The sequence below is a fragment of the Mustela putorius genome, unplaced genomic scaffold, assembly GCF_011764305.1.
Source record: "Mustela putorius furo isolate JIRA1106 unplaced genomic scaffold, ASM1176430v1.1 tig00003853_pilon_pilon_pilon, whole genome shotgun sequence".
Lineage (NCBI taxonomy): Eukaryota > Metazoa > Chordata > Mammalia > Carnivora > Mustelidae > Mustela > Mustela putorius.
Window position 1 is genome coordinate 32,795,483 of NW_025422005.1, and position 20,035 is coordinate 32,815,517.

General features: G+C 50.8%; 1 protein-coding gene and 1 pseudogene across 1 annotated transcript; both read right to left on the reverse strand.

Moving 5' to 3' along the window:
* Positions 1-917: 917 nt before the first annotated feature.
* LOC123387411 lies at positions 918-1,015 on the reverse strand (annotated as a pseudogene).
* A 13,182-nt stretch (positions 1,016-14,197) lies between these two features.
* Positions 14,198-19,094, reverse strand: CLDN19 (claudin 19). Its single transcript, XM_004740627.3, has 5 exons — positions 18,577-19,094; positions 17,220-17,384; positions 17,025-17,109; positions 15,076-15,228; positions 14,198-14,357 (listed from the first exon to the last, which is right to left on the reverse strand). The coding sequence occupies exons 1-5, from the start codon at positions 18,797-18,799 to the stop codon at positions 14,309-14,311; spliced, it is 675 nt and encodes a 224-aa protein (XP_004740684.1). The 5' UTR covers positions 18,800-19,094; the 3' UTR covers positions 14,198-14,308.
* Between the last annotated feature and the right edge of the window lie 941 nt (positions 19,095-20,035).

A 20,035-nucleotide genomic window follows, 5' to 3' on the forward strand; every position in this document is an offset into this window, starting at 1 on the left:
TTCAGGAGTAGAATCCAGTGATTCATTACATTCATTACCTGAATGACATTCTAAATGCCACTCTAAATGGCATTACATAAAATACCCAGTGCTCATCCCAACAAGTTCCCCTATTTTATTTTATTTTTTTTTTATTTATTATTTTTTTAATTTATTTGACAGATCACAAGTAGGCAGAGAGGCAGGCAGAGAGAGAGAAGCAGGCTCCCCACTGAGCAGAGAGCCCAATGTGGGGTTTGATCTCAGAATCCTGGTCCTCAGCTGAAGGCAGAGGCTTTAACCCACTGAGCTATCTAGGCACCTGACAAGTTCCCCTCCTTAATGTCTATCACCCATTTAGTCCACCTCCCTCCAGTAATCCTCCATTCTCTATATTTAAGAATCTCTTCATGGTGGTTTGCCTCCCTCTGTTTATCTATTCTTTCCCTTCCCCTACATTCATGTGTTTTGCAGGAAATCGTATATTTGTCTTTTCTCTGATGTCTTTTTTACTTAGTGTAGTACACTATTTCCATCCACGTTGCAAATAGCAAGGTTTCTTTCTTTTTAATGGCCAAGTAATACTCCCAATTTATATGTGTGTGTGTGTGTGTGTGTGTATATACATACCACATCTTTATCCATTCATCTGGACATTTGGGCTTTTTTCTTGAGATTTTATTTATTTGACAGAGATCACAAGTAGGCTGGGTTTTGTGGGGGAGCAGGCTCCCTGCTGAGCAGAGAGCCTAATGCAGGGCTCGATCCCAGGACCCTGAGATCATGACCTGAGCCAAAGGCAGAGGCTTAACCCACTGAGCCACCCAGGTACACCTGGACATTTGGGATCTTTGCATAATTTGTTGATAGTGCTTGTATAAACACTAGGGTGCATGTGCCCCCTCCAAATCAGCATTTTTTAATCCTTTCAGTAAGTAAAAAATACAGAACATCTCATGAATTTGTATGTCATCCTTGGGCAGGGGCCCCGCTGATATTCTCTTACTCCAATTTTAGTAAAATACATCCCAAAGTATTAGCAAAATCTAAGAGAGAATTTGTTTTTGAGAACACAGGTTTTTCCATATAAGTTAGTGGTAATTGATTCTTCACTTGACACTATTTAGCTTACAGAGGGTTCCATAGGAATGGAGTGCTTCCAGACAGCAGGAGAGACCTGTAATGTCAAAATGTGATTTTGAAAACCACAGCAAGGAAGAAAGTTTCTTGTGATAACAGTCTTGATGCTAGTGTTGCAAACAAAACTACCTATGTACTTTTTCATGTGTCTTGTGTTGGCCAGCAGTTGATGGATGTCTTCACCATGTATAAGGATTAGGTAGCCTAAGTCTCTTAGCCAACCCAGAGAATGCATTCTCTCTACAGCCAGGGTGCAGATGAGAACCTGGCCTGGCAGTCACATGGTGCAAGCATGAGACCTGGGAGAAGTTAGCACTTGGCCATATGGGAGAGTGGATGCATTGTTTTGCCAAAGCAGCAGCAATGGTTTCCTCATCTGATAACTGCCTTAGTATTTGACACTTAGCTTTGAGCCCGGTGCTCTAGCCTTAACAATTACATACATCTCATCCCTTTGTAAGAATATGTGGCTGCAGCAGAGTAAGTGTAGGAAGAGTGGTAAGAAATGAAGTATCCTAGGTCAGGCCTGTGGTATGCTCTGTTTTAATCAAAATGAGGAATGAGGTGACGATGCTTGTCATGGTTTCTGTTAAAAATATTGTACTTAAAGGGCCTAGGTAGTACATGGAGATGGAAACGTGTGAAGATTGGAAAGGAAACCGTGACAGGCAGCACGGATGATACTGGTAACAAAAAACTTGCTGTCGGTTTAAGAATGGAGAATGTGTTAGTAAATGGCTAAAACTTACTTGTATATAATTTAAAAAGTTTTGCTTCATAGTAGTATCAGGGAAATGTATTTAGAACCATACATGAAACTCTTGATCTCAGGGCTGTGACTTTGAGTCCCAGGCTAGGTGTAGAGATTACTTAATAAAGTTGTTTTTTTGTTTTGTTTTGTTTTTAAGCTTTGAGAGAGAGCATGAGCAGTGGGGAGGGAGAGGGACAAGCAGACTTCCCACAGAGCCTAACATGGGACTTAATCTCAAGACCCTGAGAGCAGACACTTAACCTACTGAGCCACCCAGGGGCCCCATTTAATGGTAAAAATCTTTATACCATGTTCAAAATCTGAGCAGAAGCAAAACTCTTGATATTCAAAGAAAATGGGGGTTTCCATGTTAATGGATATTGAGGCTTATCAATTTGTCTTCAAATTAAGTTCAATAAAAATTTGAGAAGTTTTGGGTTTTGTTTTTTTGTCTTGTTTTTAATGGGTCTTAGAAAAGGGAGGAAAGATGTTAGAAGTTTGATGAAAGAAAAATGTAGGAGCGTCCACCTGGCCCAGTTGGTGGAGTGTGCGACTCGATCTCAGGTTGTGAGTTTGAGCCCCATGTTGAGTATAGAGATTACTTAAGACTCCGAAAGAAGAAAATGTAAAATAGTTATCTTGGAGAATGGGAAAGAAAATATTCCAGGGAAATAGAATTGCCAGGAAGTAGAGAATTTGGCAGCTGAATTCAATAGGAGAAAAGTGCAAAGGTATTAGAAGTGGGAGCAAAATTACAGTTGACAGTAATGTTCCCAGCATCCACTGCCCCTGTCCCTACCTAGGGATGGATCCTGATTAGCCGTAACTAGTAAGAGCATAACATTGTCTGCTGAGTGGAGTTGGTATGTTCCACCTTGACTTGGAGTAGAAGTATTTATTTAAGAGGAAGACATGCTCAACCTTGAGATGTGCAGTGACTGGTAATGGCAAAGTTTTTAGGTGATGGTCCTGTGAGTCAAGGTGGGAGGAGGAAGAAAACATTACTAGAAGTGAAAATGTCAAAAATCAACCAGTGCTGTTCAGTGGATTTCTGTGGGTTTTGAAATTGCTGCAAGTGATGGTAAGCGTAAAGTAATGGGCATGAGAAGTTGGTGCTGGTGATTCTGGAGTTAAAAATCTTAAATGCTGCTGGTAAAGGAAACAGTCAACAAAACCAAAAGATGACCGAATGGGAGAAGATAATTTGCAAATGACATCAGATAAAGGACTAGTATCCAAAATCTGTAAAGGACTTAGCAAACTCAGCACCCAAAGAACAAATAATCCAATCAAGAAATGGGCAGAGGACGTGAACAGACATTTCTGCAAAGAAGACATCCAGATGGCCAACAGACACATGAAAGAGTGCTCAACATCACTCAGCCTCAGGGAAATACAAATCAAAACCACAATGAGATACCACCTCACACCAGCCTGAATGGCTAAAATTAACAAGTCAGGAAATGATAGATGTTGGCAAGGATGCAGAGAAAGGGGAACCCTCCTACACTGTTGGTGGGAATGCAAGCTGGTGCAGCCACTCTAGAAAACAGTATGGAGTTACCTAAAAAAGTTGCAAATAGAGCTACCTTATGACCCAGCAATTGCACTACTGGGTACTTACCCATCTAAAGATACAAATGTAGTGATCTGAAGGGGCAAATACATCTGAATGTTTATAGCAACAATGTTCACAATAGCCAAACTATGGAAAGAATATAAATGTCTATCAACAGATGAATGGATAAAGAAGTGTGTGTGTGTGTACACGTGCACACGCACACACACACCAAAAAATGGAATACTATGCAGCCATCAAAAGAAGTGAAATCTTGCCATTTGCAATGGTGTGCATGGAACTAGAGAGTATTATGCTGAGAGAATTAAGTAAGTCAGAGAAAGACAATTACATGATCTCTCTGATACGAGGAATTTTAGAGGCAAAGTGGGGGGTAGAGGGTAGAGAAGGAAAAAATGAAATGATGGGATCAGGGAGACAAGCCATAAGAGACTCGTAATCTCACAAAACAAACAGGGCTTCAGGGGTGGGGTAGGGAGAGGGTGGTTGTGTTATGGACATTGGGGAGGATGTGTGCTATGGTGACTGCTGTGAAGTGTGTAAGCCTGATGATTCACAGACCTGTAACCCTGGGGCTAGTAATACGCTATATGTTAGTAAAAAGAAAAAGAAATGCTGCTGGTTAATGGATTTGGTCTAAAAGCATGGGCTTCAAAGAAGGCTGAGCTTTTGAGGTCCTACAAAGGAAGACCATGGTTTAGGAGTGGCAGTGGCGTGACCTAGAGGAATCTTAGCCTGCCACCAGGAACCCTGCTGCTTCAGGTTTAGGGGAAGGAAAAAAGGCCCTGGAAGGGCTCCCAGAGCAGTCTGTCCTGGGGGTAAGTCTGCCTAGAGTTGGAGCAAGAAAGTCAATGCAAATGTTGAAGAAGTGGCCCCAGAGGATGCTGGGGACCGATCCAGATGGCACAGTGGAAGGTTCAGGGAGGAAGCAAACATGGGTCAGATTTGGAGCTGGAGGGAGCTTAACTGCTGCCCAGGGTGGGGGGAGCTTGAACATCTGGCAGAGACAGTTCATCCGGAAAGTGTCACACAGGACAGGCTTAGTACTGAGCTGCTGTCAGTGGAAGGGTTATGTTGACTTGTGCCTCTGGAAAGAGCAGTCAAATTAGGAACTCTGGTGCTGAGTGGTGAGTGGTAGAGGGGGCCTTTGTTCATGGACCTTCAACCCGGCTGCTGGTTTGTAAAGGCTACAAATAATACAAGTGAGTGGACTGTTCACTCACACCACAGTCACATCTGGAGTGATGGTTTAGCGCCTCTCCTAGGGCAGTGAGCTCTCCAGCCCTCCTGTGTTTTCATTCCTCTGGGCCAAGAAGCTGATAGGGGGCCTGGATTATCTTTAAGTAAAATGATTTTCATTTCAGAAATAATACTCTAGAGGGGAAAAATAAAGTTTGACCAGAAAAGTGATCAGTGTGGACATTGTTGCAGAGACCAAGTCAAACCTGTATGAAACCTGTATCCTACATCTGGCAGTGGGAAAGTTCAAATTGGAGAAGTTTTCAGGAAGGGAGCTGATAGATCTAGGTGACTCACTGAGTGTGGGGATGAGAAGGAGGAGAAAGTCCAGCATGACTGCAGAACACCAATGCTGATGGTGCCATCTGCTGGGGTAGAGGATGCACAAAGGGGAGGGGCCTTTGGAGTTCTAAATACATGGTGTTTGAGGGGAGTCTGGGAAGCAGATTTGGAACTAAAAGAATGAGCTGTAGGCTGAGGAGAATGCTTGACACTCAGGTGGCTTTTGAAAGCATCCATTTCCTGGATGAAACCCCATCACTCAAGGAGCATCTGTGATGCCTGAGGGTAGAGGCCCAAACTTTGGGAACAAGACCAAGGATGTAAAAGTGATGGCCAGAAAGAGATGTGAGAAGTCAGAAAGGGAGGACATCACAGAATCCTAGAGCACAAAATAGCAAATGATTCGTTTGGCATCAGAACCAAGAGGTCCAAGGAGGTGAAGGTGGAAAAGTGTCCACTGGGCTTGGCCAGGAGGCTAGGGAGAGCTGCGGTGGAAACGGAGGGGTGGGCCCCAGGCTGCCGCAGCAGCAGTTGAAGGGCTTACGCCCTCACAGCGTTCCATCCCAGTAACAGGCGGCCCAGCCCTCTAGGGCCCTGCCAAAACCCTCAGTGTCCATCCTGACTTTATCTTTTCTTCCTCACACTCCACATCCAATGAGTCTGCCAATTTTGTTTGTGGTCAGAACCTGACCACTTCTCAGCACCTCCCCCAACATGGGTCTAGGCCTCCGCATCTGGATTATCAGTCTCCCAGATGAACCCCCTGCTACCTTCCTTTGTAACCTCCACCTCTCCGTGGTCAGTTTTCAATATAAGGGCTGGGGTCACTTGAGCAGAAGCCTCCAGAGGCTTCCAGTCTCACTGGGGCAGAAGCCAGCATCCTTCGGGAAGCTTCACTGAGAACCCCCATCTGTCTCCCGTTTGCTCTGCGCTACCCCTGGTTTACTCCAACCTCATAAGCTGCCTTTTGATGGGAAGACAGTTTCCCCTGTTAACCAAATGGCTTTCTCTTTCAGTTCTTTCAGGGCTTTAACTAGAAAGGCCTTCCCTGACCACGGTCAAAATAGCAGCCCCTCCTGGTGGCCAGATCTCCCAACCTCCTGTGTCACAAAAATAAATTCTGTATGATTCCACTAATGTGAGGTACTGAGATTAGTCTAACCAGGCACAGAGAAGAGACTGGCAGAAGTGGGGAGTTACAGAGATAAAGAGTTTCAGTTTTGTAAGGAGAGAATTCTGGAGATGACTGACACTGAACGGTTGCATAGCAATATTAATGTACTTAATGTCACGGAACTGTGTGCTTTAAAGTGGTTAAGGTGGTAAATTTTATATGTATTTTATCACATTAAAAAAATTGGGGGGACGCCTGGGTGGCTCAGTTGGTTGGGTGTCTGCCTTCAGCTCAGGTCATGATCCCGGTGTCCTTGGATTGAGTCCCACATTGGGCTCCTTGCTCAGTGGGGAGCCTGCTTCTCCCTCTGCCTCTGCCTGCCACTCTGTCTGCCTGTGCTCTCTCTCTCTGACAAATAAATAAATAACACTTAAAAAAAAAAAAAAATTGGAGGGGGCGCCTGGGTGGCTCTGTGGGTTAGGCCTCTGCCTTCGGCTCAGGTCATGATTTCAGGGTCCTGGGATCGAACTCTGCGTCGGGCTCTCTGCTTCCCCCTCTCTCTCTGCCTGCCTCTCTGCCTGTGATCTCTCTCTCTTTCTCTATCAAATAAATACAATCTTTTTTAAAAGTTGGGGGAAAAAATGATGGGAAGGACGTTGAATAAAGATGTAAGAAAGAAAGAGAACATTGAAAATAAAACATTTTAGGGTCTTGCAGTGATTGTCAGTTTTATAGAAGGTGAAGTTAGATGGCCTGTCCAAAGAAGAAAAACTAGTGGAAACAACTGATATTTAAAGGCCATTTCATGAGGCTTTGTCATCTGTATATCGTCTTTTCCATTTTTGTAAAAACGTCAAGTAACAAGGTTCATGTGCTCATTAGATAATTTTTGGAAAGCATATTTAAATTAAAAACTTCAGGGCACCTGGGTGGCTCAGTTAGTTAAACATCTGCCTTCAGATTGGGTTGAAATCTCAGGGTCCTGGGATGGAGCCCCGAGTTAGGCTCCCTGCCCAACGGACAGCCTGCTTCTCCCTCTTCCTCTGCTGCTTCCCATGCTTGCGCTTTCTCTCAAATAATAAAAATAAAATCTTTTTCAAAAATTAACTAATGAAAAACTTTCAGGGGCTCCTGTCTGGCTTGTGTCTGGCAAGGTCATGTGACTCTTGATCTTGGGGTTGTGAGTCTGAGCCCCACACTGGGTGTAGAGATTACTCAAATAAAAAAGATAAATATTTGAAAATGTTGAAACTTTTAAAAAATGCGGTGATATAATTTTACACCAATTCTGGTAAATATTTTAACATCTAATAATTCTTTTGTTAATTTGAATTGGTCCTGAGCAGTCACTTATACAGAAGAAGAAATAAAAATGTTCTACTTTAAATCAGAAGGTTTAAACATTCTCTCAAATTATATGATAACCTTTGGAAAGATGACTCTTGATTTCCACTTGGGGGTAATATTGGTCCAACTCTTCTACTGAAAACAGCTAAGAACATTAGACAAAATATTTTCTAGGATCTTTCTAAAATTAACAAAACACTGAGGGGTCCCAGGCTGGGTCCAGGAAGAGGAGAATAATGTAGAAAATTGAGTCTGATGCTCAAGGGTTACTTCTCCCCTGGATATGTTTGCAAATCTGGAAGAGGTGAGTAAGTACTTGCCTCTGACACGATGTGCTGAGCGCTGATGTGAAAGTGTTTGTCGACCTGGAAGAAGCAGTTGTACAGGGCTGGAGGGAAAAACTTGTAAAGTCCAGCCCCAGCAATTGTGGGTGCCCTTGTAAACTCTGTTAGGCTTGGGGACCCGGAATGGTTGTGCCGTGGTAACTAACACCCAACCCTCACACAGATTGCAGCCTGACTTGGAGTCACATGGGGAGCCAGAAACCTCAAGTCCTGAACTTAGATAAAGGTGATTGAGAATAGCTAGGGACCCCAGGCACAGGCTAAAGCAAGTAACCCTTGGCCTTACATGATTATGACGCATATTTTACGGAAGCCATATCAGACACATATTCAGAGATAACTAGACTTACAAGGAGACAAGGAACCACGAGGAACAAGGTTGAAACAGATAAAAAGGACCCACAGAAACCCCAGATATCAAAGATAATAGACACAGAATGTGAAGCAATTATGTTTGCAGTTACATTTATGCAATTTATACATTTATGCTAATTATCCTGAATTTTCAAGAACTTGAAAATTCTAGGTGTTAAGAGCTGAATTGTGTCACTCTCCCACCCGAATTCATATTTTGAACTCCAACCTCCACTCCCTCAGAATGCGACTATTTGTACATAGGGTATTTAAAGAGGTGATTAAGATGACATGAGGTCACTGTAGGAGGTCTTATTCCAATATGACTGGTGTCCTTATAAAAAGAGAAAGTTAGGACATGGACAGACACACAGCTGAGGGACCTCACCACAAGAAGACAGACAGCCTCCTATAAACTCAGAAGAGAAGCCTCAGAATAAAACTAACTCTGCTGACACCCAGATCTTGGACTTGTAGCCTTTAGGGATGTGAGGAAGTAAATTTCTGTTGTTTCAGCAACCCAGTCTGTGGTACTTTGTTGTGGCAGTCCTAGCAAACTAATAGAGAAGGGAACCAGAAACTGTAATGAACCCAGCAGATTTTTTTAAATCAACCTGGTGGGAATCTGAGAACAGAAAAATAGAATACCTCAAAGAAATCAATGGGTGTATTTGGAAGCTGATTAAACATAACCGAAGATAAAATTAGTTAACTGGGAGGTAGAGGAAGGAAACTACTTATTATGAAGTACCAAGAATTTAAAAATTGGAAAACAAAAGAAAAGCTAAGAGACTATTGTAAGAAAATCAAGCAGACTATAATTGGAGGCACAGAAGAAGGAAAAGAGGATTGGAGAGAGAATGTCTGAGACTTAACCCAGAACTGATTAGAAGGAAGAAGACACCAAAAGAAAGAGTCAAGAAGCTGAAAAACATACATAAAAAATTCACATTTAAACACATCGATAATGGTACCACAATTTTTAGAAGACAAGAGAGGAGTTGGGGGAAAGGATTACTTTGAAAGGAATGACATTAAAGCTGACATTTGATTTCACAGCAGGAAAAATGGTCATGGGCACCTGGGTATCTCACTCATTAGTGTCTGCCTTTGGCTCAGGTCATGATCCCAGGGTCCTCGGATCGAGTCCCACATCGGGCTCTCTGCTCGGCTTCTCCTGCTTCTCCTGCTGACTTCTCTCCTCTCATGCTCTCTCTCTCTCTCAAATAAATAAATAAAATCTTATAAAATAAAATACAAGGACACTGTCCTACAAGACTACACGGAAACTATCAAATTCAGGGAATTAACTTTGAAACAGTACTACCCATAGAAACCACAGACTATTGAGTTGTCACCAGATGTCACAAGAACGTCTTTTACAGGTCCAGGATCCAATCCAGGATCACTCGTGTCATTTAGCTCTAATCTCTTCAGTCTTGTCAGTCTTTTCTTGCCTTTCATAACATGGACAGTTTTGAAGAGTGCAGGCAGTTACTTTGTAGAATAATCTCCATTTGGACTTTTTTGTCTCGTCATAAGTCATTCAGTTTGTACACGTTTAGCAGGAGTGTCACAGAAATGATGCTGTGTTCCTCTCAGTGTATTATGTCAAGGGACACAATTTTGACTTGCCCCATTGCTGGTGGTGTTAACTCTTGTCACTTGATTAAGATATGTCTGTGGTGTTTCACTACAGTCAAGTTAAATATTTTATACTTACTAGCTAATAAATTATATTAGTTGCCATTTTACTGTAGAACTTTTTTTCTCCCCCATTTATTTAATTATTTGTATCAGTATGAACTAACAGATTCTTATTTTATTCATTGAGTTAGAATCCATGGCTATTTATTTTGATATCAAATTGTCCCAGTAAAGTGAGTAGGAATCTCTTTAATCTGGTTTCTGTATCCTTTAACTGTGTCTCCATTATTCCTTGACCACTTTCTTATTTTCTGGAACATCAAGATGCTCCTGGCTTATTATTTCCCTTTTCAGCCTTCAGATCAGCCATTTCTCCATGGAGCCCTGGTACCTGTTAATGGAGAATGGTATTCAGAAATCAAGGTAGGGTCTCGCCACTGGGTTATCATTGCTTCTAGGCTTTTCTAAGAGGCAGAACTCCTAGATGTATGGACGTGTGTATATCACACACCTATGTATACACATACACAACTAGAGCTATTTCAATATTCATTTAAATATATTAAAAGCCAGGTGTTCATCCACATACATCCAATTCCAATCCAATATCCCAGGATTTATTTGAATCTTCCCTGTTTCATCCTTTTTTTTTTTTTTTAGATTTATTTATTTATTTATTTGACAGACAGAGATCACAAGTAGGCTGAGAGGCAGGCAGAGAGAGAGGAGGAGGAAGCAGGCTCCCCGCTGAGCAGAGAGCCTGATGCGGGGCTTGATCCCAGGACCCTGGGATCATGACCTGAGCCGAAGGCAGAGGCTTTAACCCACTGAGCCACCCAGGCACCCCCGTTTCATCTTTGTAAATTTATCCTCTGGCAGTGGAAACTTTATCTTCAATATTTTACTTATTTGTTCAATCCCCTTATATGTAACTCAGCTTCGACCTGGGCAGCCACAGGCCACTCAGTTTTGTGGTCACCGTATGGTCTTTATAGACAAAAGGGAGTGCTTCTCGGGTGTTAATTTGGTGATTTCAGAGCGTTGTATCAGCCTTTTCCTTTGATGCCTGTAAAGAATTCTTCACCCAGTCTCTGACATTTTTAGTTGTTTTGAACAAGAGCATTGTCAAGAAAATGCCTGTAATGTACTCATAAATTGAGCCAAATATTATTTTTCTGTGCCCAGCAGGAGAGATAGTCAGGAAGCACTACTTTGGGCATGATCTTTCTTCATTTCCAGTTTTGCCCGGATCCCATGTAGCCATGGCTTCCTGTAATCTTGCCAACTCTAGACGAAATCATACATTGAACTGCCCTCCTTACATCCGGTATTCAAATGATGGAGGAAGACAATGCACCACGCAGCTCTTCCTGCCCGAGCCTAGATCAGCATTTCCCAAACTCGTGTGTGTACACCAATCAGCCGGAGAGCTCCTTAAAATGTCGAGCCTGTGTTACCCGGTGTGGTGGGGGAGGCTGACAGGCTATGTTTCTACCAAGTTTCCAAGTAGCAGGACTCTCTAGATCACTCATGCCCTCTGTCCCAGACAGTGGTCAGTGAGGGGTGGTTACATGGCACGGCCAGCAAAACTTACAGGCATTTTTAACTTTTTTTTTTTTTCATTTGCAAATCTACACACAAACGCAGAGAACAGAGGGAACCCCTACATATGGCTGGCATTTACCAAACTTCCCCTGCCCCTGACCATTTCGTTCTTAGAACATTTTATTTATTTTTAAAGATTTTATTTACTTATCTGACAGAGAGATCACAAGTAGGCAGAGAGGCAGACAAAGGGAGAGGGGGATGCAGGCTCCCCGCTGAGCAGAGAGTTCGATGCCGGGCTCGGTTCCAGGACCCTGAGATCATGACCTGAGCCTAAGGCAGAGGCTTAACCCACTGAGCCACCCAGCACCCCTCTTAGAGCATTTTAAAGCAAATCTAGCCTTCTATCATTTCAGTGTGCTCCTCTAACAGGGATTAGAAAAACAAACAAACAAAAAACAAGCAAACCACAGCGTCTTTATCACACAGAATTCATAATACATACAACACAAAAACGCAACTTCTGGACACCATGTACTACTCAGTGCAATCCATATTCTCAGAGGCAGGGACTGGAGGGGTCCCCGGTCCCTGCCTCCCCAGCCCCAAGCTCACTCCTCTGAGGAGCACCTCCTGTTGCTGAGCTCCTGTATGCACAGCTACTTCTACGCTACGCTTCTCCTCCCTGGCTGAGAACGCAGGTATTTTCCTTCCCAAACTGTGTTTTATGGTCGGCCAGTTTCATTCTTGGGAGAACTCTGTTAATAAACATCAGCAAAAGCTTGAGGATTGTGCCCTTTGACCCCCTTCCTGGGTCCCTGCCCAGTCCTCTAGCCCCCGAGGCTGGGACAGTAAGCGGCGGGCCACAGTCCCGAGGCCTGGGAAGTTGGCCCCGCCTCACGTTGGCAGCCCAGGTGACCTTGATGTAGGTATTTGAAAACGGCTGCTTCAAGAGAGGCCTGGGGGATCAGGCTTCCCAAACTCTTCCAGCCTTGAACTCCTCCAATTTTCCCCTGGACATCTTCCCACGGCCAGCCTCCTGCTATGCTGTTAGTGTGTGGGGCTGTATGTAGGCAGTGATCTCACTCTGCCCCTCTCTGGGCCCTGGTTAGAGGCAGAAAGGGCATCCCTCCACAAAGGACCAGAAGGAAGCTTGTTCCTGCAGCCGTCAGACCCACCCACGGGCACAGAGCTCGTCTCTCTTGCAGTCTGTCCCCGAAACCCATGGGGGACAGCCAGCACATTCTATCCCCAAGTGTTCCCACATCCCAAGCCTCTGGTGGACCCTGAACGTCCAGAAAATACACATTGTCCTGGCCAACTGCTTTGTGGTCAGATTGCAAGGTTGGCCAAATCCCCAGCTGGGGACAGGAGGGAGGTCCTGGGGGACCAGCAGAGGTCCAGGCTCTGGGCCCCACATCCCCCCCTCCCCACCAGCCTGCTCAGCTGGTGCCTCACCCAGATTCTCAATTTCCCGGTTGCAAATTTGGTGGGGCTCTTCTGGCTCTATGTGACAGAAGTCAACCTCAAAATTGTTTTGGCAAAAAGGTGCCTATGTACTGGGAGAAAGTGGGAACCTCATGGAGCAGCCTGGTCTCAGGAAAGGCAGAGGGTGACGGGCCTCCCCTGCTCTTTCCACGGCTCACCTCTTCAGGAAGTTACCTTCCTCCCTCCCAGACCCCTGCAGAGTGGCAAGAAATGCGGCCCAACAGCCCCCAGCTGCAGGCCTCACAGAGGTGCCCACACACCGCAGTCCTTCAGGAAGGGCCTGAGCCGGGGCGGGGTCGGCCCCAGGCCCGTTCCGTCCTGTGGAGCCTGGGCCCCAGCTCCCCGGGTGATCTGAAAGCTCACCTAGGGGCAAGAACTGCTGCATCACAGCTTCTGTCCCCCACAGAGACTCCTCTGTAGTCCTCACTCAGAGCTCCAGGGGTAGGGCTCCGGGAAACCCATGCGGGGTCCCACCCCCGGAGCCAGCGGCTGGCCCGGCCACAGGACACGGACACCCCTGAGGCGCCCCGTGGCTGCGCAGCAGCTGCCAGGCCAGGGCCGGAGCCCATAATCCCACAGTGGCTCCGCAGCTCGCTCCCCTCCACCCAACCCCGACCTCCCAGGGAGCTTGTGGGACAGTCATCCTATCTGACTGCACCTCCTTCCAGCCATGCTGAGGGGGCAGGGAAGGCCCAGCTGCCTCCTTGGGCTTCAGTGAGCTGGTGAGAGCCGGGGTCCCAAGACAGGTGTTGGAGGAAGCCAGCCGGCCAGAGCCGGCTGAGGAGGGCCTGAGGAAGGTGGGGACAGTTACTGTAGGCTCCTTCCAGATGGGAGACACAGGGCAGTCAGGGGCCAGAGACCCATGGGGCGGGCGAGCATGAGGAGAGGTGCTGATCTAGGTTAATTTTCCTTCCATCTCTCTGAGGATGTCTTCTTCTTCTAGACTAAGGTGGTATCTGTACTCCAAGACCGAAAGCCCCTCCAGTTTGGACCTCAGTCTTCTGCCTAGGGCGGGGCTCTGGCCACAGCCTGAGGCCACCCCTCTCTACTCAAGATCCAGGGAGGGAGGGAGGGAGAGCTCGCAGACTGGAGAGGAGGCAGGGTGGATGTGGAAGAAGGGGCAGCATTAGGGGGCTTGCAACCTTGTCCGGGACAGTCTTCGTGGCTGGAAGGTCCTAAGGTCCTTCTCCATGTAGTGAGCTCCTCCAGGGTCCCCTCACCCCAGCTCTGAGGTAAGAGTCAGGCTAGGGAAGTTTCTGGAACCCTGATTGACCCTGGATGTGGGTGTGACTCACTCTGCAGGTCTGTCTTCCCATCTTGACTCCTGAAGACCCCAGGGACCAGCTCTGACCTCTCCGAGCCAGGACCCACCGTAGTCACACCAGGGACACATCAAATGACACCACACTCGGGGCTGATGTTCACTTCTCTTTCCAAAAAATACCGAACACACGGTCTAGGTGTTGGCAGGGGGACAGAGTCAGGTGGGAACCCGGACATTACACACCCAGGGGGCCCTTGGCGGAGGCAGACAACTTAACAACTGGTCTGAAAGTCAAAAGAGAGGAGAGCTGGTTAGTGGGGTGAGCAGTGGGGTGGGGCGGGGGCTGCGGGGTGCAGGCCCAGACGCAGGGACTGACCAGCGCAGTTGGCCCCGGGTGCCCACAGTGGCCCTTCTTGGGGCCCGTTCCTGGCGGGGGGCAGGCTGGCCTAGTCGTGCGGGGTGGCATCCACAAAAAGCCTGAGACCTGAACTCAGGAACGGTGGGGCCAAGCCTCTCTGTACCCCCAAACCTGTTTCCTGGTGTGTGAGGGGGATGTTCATCCCCGCACACTGGCCCCTGCCTGGGCTTGCTGTGAGGAGCCTGTTGGCCTGCTGAGGGGAAAGGCTCTGGCCATCCCAGGGCATGAGACACCAACGGCCATCTTTGTGGCTGTGTCCCCAGGGCCCAGCACAGAGCAGACACCTGTGTCGCCCTGCAGGAAGTAAATAAGCCACCGGAGGAAAGCGACGGCACCTGGACAGGAAACGGGCTGGTGCCCATGAGCTGTGCAGATGGGTCCATGCCCGAACCGGGACACGCGTGTGCACCTGCAGGCTGGGGCCTGCCTCCGGCCTCCCTCTGAGTGTCTGGGTCTAGTCTCAGAGCGCAGGGTGGGTGCTTGTGTGGGGACAAGCTGCTCAGAGTCCTCTCGGGGCGTGCTGTGCCCCTACTGGCCCTGCCTGGGGTGCCGCAGGGGCCGGCAGAGACGGGGCTCAGACGTACTCTCGGGCTGCAGCGGAGGGGCCGGGCCGGTAAGGCTGAGGGCTGCTGCTGGACCTCTCAGGCTCCGGGCACGTGCAGCACAGGAAGGAGCCCCCCAGCATGGCCAGGCCAGCAGACGCCCAGCCCACGAACAGGGCTGAGCCAAACTCGTACCTGCAAGGGGGAGGGGGGACAGCATCAGAGGTGGCTGCGAGCCTGCCCCGTCACAGCGATCCCCACGTGGGGGCAGGGGTCGTGTAGGGGAGGGGGAGCTGAGATTGGGGGCCTCCCAAGCCTCCTCAGTCTCTCCGGAGAAGTTCTGGGGCGTGCCCATCGCTCCTCCTGACCTCCAGCCAGCCCATCACCACCACCCAGGGGGACCCAGGCCCAGGGTGGGTCTGCTCCTGCTGCAGATTTGGGCCCCTCCCTCCCCCTTCACTCCCCCCCCCCCCAGCCAGAGGTGGTGGTCCAGGAGGGCTGCAGAATCCCGTGGAGAGGAGCAGGGCAATCCCTGCCATCTTCCTCTCAGTGCCCCTCCAGCCCACAGAACGCCCAGCCCAGGCTTCTCGCTGTCTTCTGGGGGCACACCGGGCCCTTCCCCTGGCACTAGGGCTCCCCTCCTTGTGCTGCAGCGAGCGGGCTCAGCCTCTACTCCCACAAGGCTTTGCCACGCGCCCCCCACCCCGGCCTGGTACCCTCCCACCCCCGCCCCCAGCTCCCTGCCTCCATGCTTTGCTGGAGGCGCCCCCTCCTGGAGAGTCCCCTTTCTGCGCCTCCTATGCTCCTCTGACTTCAGGGCCCACTTCAGTGGCCCCCTCTCCAGGGGCTCTCCCTGACCCCTCCGGCTGTGCCTCCTGCTGACGCCTCCTGGGTGGCCTTCAGCTCCTGGCTTCAGCCTGGCTCCCTTGGGAGTGCCTGGAGGGTGGACAGCACCAGATTTCCACTTCCCCAGGACCCAGCACAGGGCCTGCATACCAGGTGTCTTGGGGGAGTGCTGGAGGGGTAGGGAGGGGTGCCAGCGAGGAGTCTGTTTCTGAGTTGAGCTGCCTCTTGGTTGGAGATCTTTGTGGCTACAGCTGCCCACCTCAGGGAGCGATCACCATGCCTGTGGTCTCCTTTTCTTCCCCTGCCACACTTCTGCCTTCTCCAGGCAGCCCTCCTGATTGCAGTAGCTTGGGTCTTTTCTCATTCTCCCTCAGGCCCAGGGCCCCAGGTCTGTTGGGATGTCTGGGGTTGAGACCGTCCCAGTCTCTGCTCTGGCATAGCTGAGAGGTGGGGTGGAGCCTGGTGGGTCCAGGCTCTTCACCGAGCCCCCTATTCCGCCCTCCTGCCCTTGGCCTTCCTAGTCCTGGCCATTCTAGCTCCTAAATGTCCCGGAGCCTACTCTGCACTGCTAGCCTTGGGGCCCCAAGCCCTGCTCCAGACCTTTTGCCCTTCCTGGTCATATTCTCGCCCCACCGTGCTGCGTGCCAGAGCCCAGATTGTTGGCTGCCGTCCACCCAGGATGGGGAACCAAATCTTCCTCTAGTTGTAAGGCCCCCCACATCTGCCCTGACCACTTGTCCAATCACCATCTCCCAGCCCAGGACACCTGCCGCCTTGGGTAGGAGTCACAGCAAGGGGTGCACTGAGTGCTGTCCGGGGCCTGGCCTTGTGCTGAGTCCTCCCTGCAACATCTTCCTGAGCCCTTGGGTCCCAGCTCCGTTGGACAGGGACTCGCCCTTCACACAACCATCATGCACAGAGCTGGGATTTCAATGCAGATCCAGGTTGCTGAGCTCCTGCGGTGTTCCCCACAGGACTCTCACCCCCTCAGAGGATTCAGCCACACCCTGCCTGGCGCCCCACTCCAGAGACCTTCTCACCACCCACCCCGCCCCCATTTCTCCCACCCATGTGTCCTGCTAAACAAAGGCAGCGGAGTGGGAGACGAGCTCCTTTCCTGGTCCAGGCCACACCCCAGCACTCACCTGGCATTGACTGGTGTGCTGGGGTTGAAGAACTCCTGGGTCACTAGGGTAGCATACCACGAGACGGCTGTCAAGGTGCAGAGGCCTAAGGATGGAGGAGGGAGCACTCAGCTCTGCTCTGGCCTCTGGCCGGCCACCCAGAGTGGGGCCACCTGCCATGACTGAGATGGCGGACAGGGAGCCAGGGACACTGACCTGCCAGGAGGAAGAGGACACCCCCAGAGATGGCGATGCGGCCCTTGGCGATGGGGTTGCTGTCTCCAACCCGAGTGCACTTCATGCCGACCACACTGAGGACCATGGCCACAAAGCCCAGAAGCACGGCCACCACCATCAGGGCCCGCGCTGACTGGATGTGACCTGGGCAGAGCAGAGCAGGGGGACTGAGCAGGCACCAGGAGAAGCGTGTGGGTGTGAGCAGCCTGGCAGGGAAAGGGCTGGGGCAGGGGCCAGAAGCGCCTCCCAGGACCACCTGCGGCAGGTGTGAGGGGCCCCTGCGGACAGGCTGTGCGACTGAGCTTCCCCCTCTACACCCTCCACCCCTGCCTCCCCGCCACTCACTCCCCCTGCAGGTTCCTTCAGGGGTTGTGTGCCCTGCCAGGGTACTTGGAGGACTTCTCTCCTCTGCTGCTCCCTGGCTGTGAGACTCCCTTTGGGGCCTGGCCTCCCAAGCAATGGGGCCTTGCAGATTCAGCAGGAGGGAGTGAGGGCGTCTAAGGCCCATCTCAGCCCCAAGCTGGCTCTCGGAAAGGGACATTTTCCCCATCAGCCATTCTGGCTCCTGGTCACCTTCCCCTCTGCCCTCTGAGTCACCCACGGCAGCTGGACACCTGTGCGCAGTTCAGTCCTGGGCCGCAGGCCACTCCGGGGAGCTAGGTCCCTGAAGGAGACCAGGTGACCTGCCTGGATGGGTGTCTTGTGATAGCTGCCAGGCTCAGGCCTGCGCCGCCCTGGGCAGAGGGTGGGTGGGTCAGCCCAGAGCCGGGGCTAGAGCTGCAGTGGGGCCTGTTTGCAAGCCAACTTGTCAAGTTCAAATGCACACCCCAGGAGAAGGACCTATGTACCCAAGAACCTGTGGGCATAGGCACGCATGTGTGTGCGTGTGTGTTGCACACCCAAATGGAAGCATGCTTGTTCAGACGGCAAGCCTGGCGTGAAGGTGTGTGTCACAGTGTGTCTGCAGACAGAGCATGGGCGGGGGTGGAGGGGAGCCCGAGTGCCAGGCACTCCGCCACTCATCTATCTCGTCTAACCCTCTGCAGTCCTGTGACGTCTTAGTGCTCCCCTCTACAGATGAGGACATTAGAACACAGAGAGGCTTGGTGACTCCTTGAAGGTGACAGTGGCAGAGCTGGGATCTGGGCCCAGGGTGGCTGGAGCCTGGAGTACCTGCCCTCCACGGAGCACCAGGCGGGCCCGGGTTTTCAAAAGCACATGGGGGCCGGGGGTGGAGAATGGAGCCCCATACAGGCGGCAGCCTGCGCGCGAGCTTGCTCTGGACCTCCCCTTCCCCGGCACCCCACCTTCCCAACCCAGCTGGAGGGAGGCCTACCTTCCAGGGCGAGCAGGGAGTCATAGAGCTTGCACTGCACCTGCCCCGTGCTCTGGGAGGCGCAGGACATCCAGAGCCCTTCGTAGAGGCCCACGGCCGTGATGATGGCGTCACCCGCGTAGGAGGACTGCTTCCACTGCGGTAGGGCGGTGCTGGCGATGATGCCCACCCAGCCACCCAGGGCCAGGAAGTAGCCCAGGAGCTGGAGGCCTGAGTTGGCCATGGCCCAGGGGAGGGGGCTGGAGGTTCCAGGGCTCAGGGCTGAGCCAGGGTCCCTAGGGGGACAGGGGTCATGGCCAGGTGAAAGGAGCTGCTGGGTGGAGGGCGGGGGAGCAGTGAGTGGCCAGAGGCTGAGAAGGAGAGGTGTTAGTCCAGCAGGAGCAGCGGAGCCAAAGGCAGCGGCTCTGGGCTCTAGAATGCAGGGGGAGGCCCAGGGGCTGGAAAGGCCAGGGGCCCGCCCACAGCAGCTGCCTAAGTCAGGACAGGGTCCCCAGCTGAGCTCCTGCCAGCCCCCTGGGGGCGGGAGGTGGAGCCATGGTCCAGGTGGGTGCCCTTGCCCCACCTCCCAGGGATAGAGAGGGGAGGGGTTGGGAGGGGTGACCCTGCTTGCCCTCAGGGCCTTCCTGCTAGGGAACCCCCTTTAGGAACCACGAAAGTTCTAGTTCCTGCCCAAGCGCCAGCCCCAAGATGATGGATTTTGCTACTGCATGGCTGAACTGACCCTTGGGGTTTTCAGTCCTCTGACTGTAGGACAGAAATAGAATTCTACTTTGCAGGGGGTAAGACTAGAGTTAGACATCAGGCAGAACTTTTTGGAGAGGACTCTGAGGCCAGACAGGGATGGATGTTAGGGAGGAGGGGTCCCAGGTTCTGGGGGACCATATGTATCAAAAGCAGGGGAGGCCAGGCCAGGGAATATGCACTTATGGGGTCTGTTTGAGATCTGAGTGGGGCAGAAGAGGGACCCCATCAAGGCTGGGTCAGACCTGGTGGCCAGCCAGCAAGGGTCCTGGCCAGGGAGGTGGGAGATAGCGCTGACCATCTGGCATCAGCCTGAGGGAAGGCAGACTGTTCAACCCCACTAATCCTTTTGCTGGCTGGTTTAGTAGCTCCTGCTGGGGCTAGAGGAAACGGGCCCTGGCCCCCCAGCTCCAGAACAGCCTGACGGGGAGCCAGGAGCTGTGGCCTCTGCACATTCCTGGGGTTCAGGCTGCCCCTCCCAGTGGCTTCCCCCTTCTCTCTCCCATCCCAGCTCAACCCTCTGGAGCGGGGGAATATTTAACTCTCCTCTAGCTCATTAGCAATCCCCTCACGTTCAGTTTGGCCCCTGGGCTCCAGCGGGCGTGGGTGCAAGGGGAATGTCACAATCCTGCTCTGACTCCCGCCAGCCCCAGGCTGCCCCCTCTGTCCCCAGCAGCCCACCTGCCTTTCCCGGACCGCACTGGGGAAAGCAGGGTCT

Bases quoted from the DNA above. Each gene is read 5' to 3' on its own strand.
- CLDN19 (XM_004740627.3), bottom strand. From the start codon at position 18,799: ATGGCCAACTCAGGCCTCCAGCTCCTGGGCTACTTCCTGGCCCTGGGT. The intron at 17,385-18,576 runs GTAGGCCTCCCT...TGCTCTGCCCAG, and splicing joins CTCCCTGCTCGCCCTGGAAG to GTCACATCCAGTCAGCGCGG. The intron at 15,229-17,024 runs GTGAGTGCTGGG...TCCCCCTTGCAG, and splicing joins AGCACACCAGTCAATGCCAG to GTACGAGTTTGGCTCAGCCC.